The following is a 7347-nucleotide window of genomic DNA, read 5'->3' on the forward strand; positions in this document are numbered from 1 at the left end:
ACTTGATGGATATAGAAACCTAAGGAGACTACAAAAATCAATAATAAAAGAGACATTCTATCAATACGAAGGAGGCCGCGTGAGAAATGGGTTATCGGTTATATAGATAGGAATCATATAATATATTATGTTAAGCTATATTGTAATGAATAATGGCAATATATGTAATTAGTCTAATGAGGAGAGGGCTTTTAATTAAAGGGTGTGAGAGTGATTCTAGTGTTGACACATAAGAAATGGCAATTTGGTTAATAACACATGAGGTCAAGGTTAGTTTAAAATAATGCTTCTCAAATAATAAAAAAGGGATACTAGGTAGTAATATGCACTTTTCTGGAAATGAGATTATTAATTTCGTTATTTTTAAGATAATAAGACATTAATTATGTTTAATTTGGATACCGGTTTAGTTTTAGGTTGGGTTTTCGGGTTTTAGTCTCCTGTTATATAACTACCATTCTCAATCCATATTTATTTTCGTTTGTTCGGTTAAAAGGCTTGAAATTTTTGTTTTTTTGGTGTTAAACCAAAGACTATTGTTATTTGTTTGATTTTATGTTATTTGAATTTTAGACAATTCTGATGTCAACCAATTGTTTCATATTATAATTTCTAAACGCATGAAAAATCAAATCAAATCTAGATAATAGTTGAAAAAAAATATAAAGATAAATCATTTCATTACATTTTGGAAAATGGTGAAATGAAACATTAAAAAGAAAAACAATATTTTAATTTCCTATAGAATTAGAATCCTCACTTGCGGTGAATATTTAATTATATAGGTGTTCACTTCAACATATACATATATGTGTATGTAAGAATATATAATAGTGGTTGATAAATATATAAAGATACCGTTAATTAATAATAAAAAACATGAGGGAAGAGTGAAAGACATATGCGTCATCAACACAAAATAGAACGTCCATCGTTATGAGGTTAATGATAAAACAACTACATGTTTAGAATAAAGCAAAATAAGAAACATTTTTTCTTTCCTAAACGATTTTTTACGATGTGGAAACACTGTAGCCTAGTGGTTAAGGTTTAAAGGGTTCTACAAACAGGTTTGGAGTTGAAATCCCAGACTATGCAATTTCTTGCAGATTGTGCATTATAGGAGGTCAAGGTTTCAATTCCCGGAGAAAGCGATTTATTAAACAATTATGCAGACTATGGAAGAAAGGTTTACAAGGGATCTTCAACATGGTGCAAGTAAATCCGGTCAGACGTAGGTCTTCGTAGGTCGGCTCAGGTGATGCAGTTAGGCGTAGATCCTCATAAGACAGGTAGTATTTTCGGTTGTCGAATCGTCTATTTAATCTTTCTCATAATTGTAATATCATAATAAATCATCGTTAAAAAAAACATTTTTACGAGGAGCTCTATTGAAGCGACATGTCAGCACATTGAGTTTCAAAATGAGGTGAAGCTGCCACTTGGTGAATATAATGTGAATGCATTAAAACTAAATGATTTTCTCTTAACATATATGGATACATTTTTAGGTTGCTTAAATACACGTTAAATACCGTAGCCTACTGGTTAAGGTTAAGGTTTAAAGGCTTCCACACCAAAGTCTGGGGTTCGAATCCCAGATTATGCAATTTATTGCAGATTACAGGAAATCCAGGTTTCAAGTCCCGGAGAGAGCGATTTAATAAACAATTATGCAGACTACGGAAGAAAGGCTTACAAGGGATTTTCAACATGGTGCAAGTAAATCTTGCCAGACGTGGATCTTCATAGGACGACTTAGATGATGCAGTTAGGCGTAGATCAGACCCGGCCCTGAAAAACCCAAAAAGAATATGGACTGGAAGCTCAACAAAAATAAAGGCTGCCAATGGTATTCGAATCCACTACCCTTGCTTAGTTTACCAGCTAGTTTAACCATCTCAGATACTTAGAACATTTACAAATTGGCTGACGATTATCTATATGTTATTAGCGGCGGGAAGCTGATGATTCCATTGCTTCTGCCCAGGGCCGCTACTGGCGTAGATCTTTAGAAGACATGTAGTATTGTCGGTTGACGAATCGTCTATATAATCTTTTTCATATCATAATTGTAAGTTCATAATAAATGAGCGTAAAAAAAAAGAAATACACGTTAAATACATAATTAAAAAAGCGATATGAAAGGAAGCTACGTAGAAGGATACCAAACAAATAATAACAATTTGAAATTGAAAAAAAATGTTGTCACATGCATTGAAAGTGTTGTCGAAAGATTATTTCTGTGTATGAGAAAGTTGGATAAAAATCTGAATAATAGATTCACAAAACTTAATGAGTTCAAACTTCACCAGTGTGAAAGCTCAGTTAAAGCTTCTTGACAGAAACTTTAAAATTTTACAAAAATTGAAAAAATGTAAATTAATGTAGCTTAATGATTTGGTATTGTTCAGCTAGAAAATTGTAAAATTTTAAATCTCTAATGTCATGTAGAAGTAGCTAGCAAACTTTATATCGAATAAGATTCAACTATCAAGCACACGAAATTCCACCCAAATAACTTCATTTATTTTAACTCAGGGTAACAGAGAATAAAATATGAAATGTTTATAAAAAATCATAGAAAAAGTTAAACATCTATCTTGTTTTCTGAAAATATTATCATGAAACGAAAGACATAAATAATATAGTTCAGTTTCATGATAGTTTAGTTTAATTAGTAAGTTGATATTTTATATGTAGTGTTGGGAGTTTTCCAACAACAATAATTTACATTGATTCAATTGTATTAGTTTCGCTTCATTTAGAAATTCAAAGGCCCCGGTGGCTAAATAAAGCATTAAAAAAAACGGAATGAGAGAGGCTTGAAAGTTTAGTCGCAAAGGAAAGGCCTTCGTCATTGCTTAACTTGCAATCGAAGTTATGAAAGCGCACATTATACTCGGGAGGGCCTAACGTTCACGTCAACTATCAAACACACACATACAATTTGTAGAATCTTCGATTGTTATCAATTAGATTTTTGCTATCACTACTAAGAATTTTTCCTACCAAACACTGAAAGAACCATTTCAACCAAAGATTCAGTGGAGTCAAGAAAACAATGAAACCAAATAAAGAAAGAAATGGTAGTATCGGAGTCTTTAGAAATAACCCCAAACACAAATGATAAGAGGCTTCGCTTTGTATCTCTTATTTTTTGGACTCAGAGTGAAAAGAAGATTTCACTAACAGACGATGAGTTCGAACGGAGAAAAGGGAATGATGAAGCGGTCAGATTTTGCACAGAAGTTGTTAGATGATCTTCGTGTAAGGAAGGAGCGGCTTTCAATCTCTCAGGATACAGGTCAGATTCAACAAACATTTCCTATGCTAGATCTAAATGTAGAAGAAGAATCCGACAAAGATTTGATCTATTACCGCATGAGTTTTTGGTCGACCATCTAAGTTAATTACCGAACTAGAAGATTCATAATGTTATGTAATAGCAGAGCCCTGGTTACGTTCATAGAACCCTACAAAACTTTTAAGACAAAAAGAATTTTACATACACAAAGTTAGACAGAATTTTGTTACTATTTTACATAGATTGTTTCCCGCTTTTCATTTTAGTATACTTTTAATAGTTTCCAACCTTGGAAAAACATTTCATACGCTTTTCATCTACAATAAAATTATACAAGTGACTCCAAAATTACAGTTTGGAATTTTAAAATACGTCTAGTTTTAAATTTGCACTATAATGTGTGGCAGTGGCGGAACTATGCCAATTTTGGGTAAGGCCGTAGGGCAGTTGCCCCATATGATATTTGAAAAAGGTTTATATTTGTGAAATAATCAAACAAAAGAAAGAAAATTAGTTTTTTTTTAGAAAAAGGATAGAGAGAGAATTGGAATTTGGTTAGTTTGTGAATTTTGATTTTTTTCTTAGCTATTGGATGCAATTTCTCTATTTGAAGATTTCACGTAATTGTATATCATTTTTATAATGCTCTTGATAATATTCCAAATTATACATTGATATTAAAAATTTTTCTTCGGGTAAAAGTAACTTATAGATCCGCCAAGATGGTTTATATAGTAGAAAAAGTAAATGAATTATAAAATAATTTAGAAAATAGATACCTCTTATTCGAAAAGAGTTTTTAAGAAATTCAAAACGATCACAGCCTATGAATAGCTTTATAGAAGCCTCAGTAATGATATTTTTGGTTTTTATGGTTGCAGATAACTATGCATATTCTAACAGAGGATTTAAGGGATCTAAGAAAACCAGATCAAAATCTGTAAGCTGTGAAGAATATTTCCAACTTTTAAATCCAAATGAGTCGATCTTACCATTGTCTAGTGACAATTAAATGTTTTGTTTTCCTTTCAGACAACATTTCAAGATTTCAACTATGGAGGAGCCAATCTTCTCACTAGCGGCACGGAGGATTCAAATCAGATACTTCCATACGGAAAAGGCCGGAGCATCGATCTATCAAAAGCATTAGCATTTGCACTTGAAAATGCTGGGAAGGCTACAAGAGCAGATCCTTCAGGGAATGCATCAATCATTAGCTTCCTTCATGAAGTAGGAAAGAGATCTTTGGGAAGAAGCAGTCAGCAACATCTTTGTTCAAGCAGCCAGCAACAACTTCCCATGGTTCATGTCCATATCAAAGAAATATCAAAGGGAGCTCAAAAACTGAATCAGATCATTAAAGCATGTAGCAACGGCCTCAGTTTTCGAAAAGGAAGGTACTCAATACAATGCGGAGGAGAAGAACACATGGAAGGGGCTATTGAGTTGGAACAGTCTCTTCGTTTGCTTGTAGATATTCAACAAGCTTCTTCCGAATATATCACGAAGAAACAAAGTCAAAACAGATTCAAGCTACTTGAAGAAAATGAGGATGGGGAAGAAGAAGAAGATGTTTGGAATCGAAATAACCGAAAGATAAAAGAAGCCGCAAAGACGGACATCGAAATGAGACTACTGGCGCTTAAAAACAAACACAGAAGACAAGCAAGTGGCTGCGAAGATACCGAACATAAGCCTCAGAAGGGAAGGATTCCGAATGTTGTTGCGAAGTTGATGGGAATAGGAGAGTTTCCAGAAGAGGAAAAAGAGACCAAGAACAACAATGATGCATCCATCAAGTCTGCGGAGAGTCTCACAAGGCGTAGAGCAACACAATCCAATGAAAAAATTGTTGAATTGAAGGATCAGAGGAACTCAACATCATTGGATTTAGTATTACATAAGGAGACTCAGAGAACTACTAATGGTATAAACTACAAAGATAAGTCTCAGCAGAAGGATGATCCAAACAGCAAAAAGGGAAACAAGAAGGATAGAGAAATGACGACGAAAAATGCTATAAGAAGGACCTCATCTCCAACAGAAGATAACCCTAAGGCTGTCACAAGGAGCCAAGAAAAGCCTTTGCATAAACTTAGTTTTGGGAAGAAAGAAGAAGCAAAGAGCATCAAGAAAGCGAAGTTGAAGCCAGAAAGGCATCAAGAACATGGCGTAATGACCAATCATCCACCAAAACCTGTGAGCTCAGTACCAGTCATAGACAAAGCTAAATCTCTGAGGAAAAGCTTTTCTCATGTTGTTGTATTAGAAAAGAAAAAAGGAGGAGAGGTACATGAAGCTGAGTTCCGCGAAAAGAAAAATCTAAACGGTGGATTTTGCAAAGTAATGAAGCAACCAGAGAATCAGAAACCTGTTTCCAGAGAAGCAAATGGGAAACAAGATCAGTTACTCAGAAGTTACAATGACAGTAATAAGACCAAAGCTGTAGAAGCAGACACGTGCATCAATATTTCTGAAGATTCAGGTATTGAGGTCAAATCATCAAACAGAAATGTGTTTGAGAAAAAAAAAGATATCAAAGATGACTCAATTCTGCTAATAGCTGCGGAGAGAGTCCTATGCCAAGCTCCATCCGAAAATGTAAGCTTATTATTAGTTAACTTCACATACCATCTGCATATATATATTAGTCTCTAACTGGATTCAGATGTGTAGCAGCATCAAGAGCTTATATTTACATATGGGGTGGATCAACAAGCTCCAGTATCAAATTCTGATGGAAATTCAGAAAGATTTTCCAAGACAGTATATAAAGGTAAGAAGCAAACTATGCACTATCACTTTGTCTTGTTGTTAATCTCATTGCACCTTTAATACCACTATTAGTCAATGTTCTAAAATGCGGTCTAAGCGTCCCGCCTAGGCACCGTTTAGGCGCTATACAGTAGTCGACTGTACTGTTTTCATATTATTTAGACACATATTAGTGTTTAGGCGGATATTACGCGGTCAATGCGGACAAGTCACCATAAGCACTTTGTGCAACAAGTCACATTTCTTTCTTTATATTTGTAAAAGAAACTAAAATAAGTTCCAATTGTTTCAGCAAGCAAAGGGGAGGTTGAAGCTGGCATACCTTTGTTGGAGAAGCGACAAGAACACCGAAAACAAGAAACTAAAGAGACATTGTCTGAAAATGAAATGAACCTCAAGAAGATAGTTGTGAAAAGTCAACTATTTCTGGACACATTCGAGGCACTTTTCAAACTTAACATTCCTCTCAATGTCCTTCATGAAGTTGGCGGGAACAATTACCACCAAGAAGACAAGAACCTACTCCTCGATTGTGGCTACGAGATAATGAAACGAAAAGGAAGATTTCAAGAGTTAAAAGTCCATCCTTTCGTGAAGGTACCCATCAGTTCCTCTAAAGTAAACTCATTGGACCATCTTGTTAGACAATTAAGCAAAGAGTTCGAGAAGCTGAGAACTTACGGTAGGGAGTGCTACACTGAATCACTTGTTGAAGACTACTTACCAAAAGTGTTGAAAAGGGATGTTTACTATACAGACCCAAACTTAAACTCCATGTGGGATATGGGTTGGAATGATTCGATGCACGCCTTCATCGAGAAAGATGATGTTATAAGGGACGTAGAGAGGGAAGTCTTCAATGGACTCTTGGAGGAGATAACCAGAGATCTTATATGCATATAGCTGTTACTTTTAATTTTCCGGGTCAAAATTGAGCGTTTTAGGTTCGAGACAGTAATCCATTTCCTTAACATTTTGTTTGAACTTTGAAAGTATATATTTTTTACCTCCTGTGAGCAAATAATTGGTACGGAGATCGAATTAATGAGCAGAGTGAGATTCTTATGTCTACTTATTAATCTAGTTTATTATATGTGTTATTGTTAGATATTTCTATATAGTATATAGGGATTGAAACTTGTCGATTCTAATCCATGAAGAGATTGTACATACGTAAGAGTATGGATAGTTAGATATCTCTATATATGTGTTATTGTTAGATATTTCTATATAGTATGGATAGTTCGAGCTAGTACGGTATATTA

General features: G+C 34.5%; 1 protein-coding gene across 2 annotated transcripts; it reads left to right on the forward strand.

Annotated features, from left to right (window-relative positions):
* The first annotated feature begins 2984 nt into the window (after positions 1-2984).
* On the forward strand, positions 2985-7088 carry LOC106313892. Of its 2 annotated transcripts, none has more exons than XM_013751819.1 (5): positions 2985-3307; positions 4189-4247; positions 4340-5908; positions 5984-6083; positions 6375-7088. In XM_013751819.1, exons 1-5 carry the CDS (start codon positions 3199-3201, stop codon positions 6983-6985), a joined length of 2448 nt encoding a protein of 815 aa, XP_013607273.1. In that variant the 5' UTR covers positions 2985-3198; the 3' UTR covers positions 6986-7088. The 2 variants fall into 2 exon arrangements, with proteins under 2 accessions (XP_013607273.1, XP_013607274.1); XM_013751820.1 differs by having other exon boundaries at positions 2986-3307; positions 5987-6083.
* Positions 7089-7347: the final 259 nt, after the last annotated feature.

Source organism: Brassica oleracea, chromosome C9 (genome assembly GCF_000695525.1).
Source record: "Brassica oleracea var. oleracea cultivar TO1000 chromosome C9, BOL, whole genome shotgun sequence".
NCBI classification, from domain to species: domain Eukaryota; kingdom Viridiplantae; phylum Streptophyta; class Magnoliopsida; order Brassicales; family Brassicaceae; genus Brassica; species Brassica oleracea.

Coding starts and splice junctions, on each gene's coding strand:
- LOC106313892 (XM_013751819.1), top strand. CDS start 3,199: ATGAGTTCGAACGGAGAAAAGGGAATGATGAAGCGGTCAGATTTTGCA. Junction 3,308..4,188: donor TTCAATCTCTCAGGATACAG/GTCAGATTCAAC, acceptor TTATGGTTGCAG/ATAACTATGCATATTCTAAC. Junction 5,909..5,983: donor GCCAAGCTCCATCCGAAAAT/GTAAGCTTATTA, acceptor TCAGATGTGTAG/CAGCATCAAGAGCTTATATT.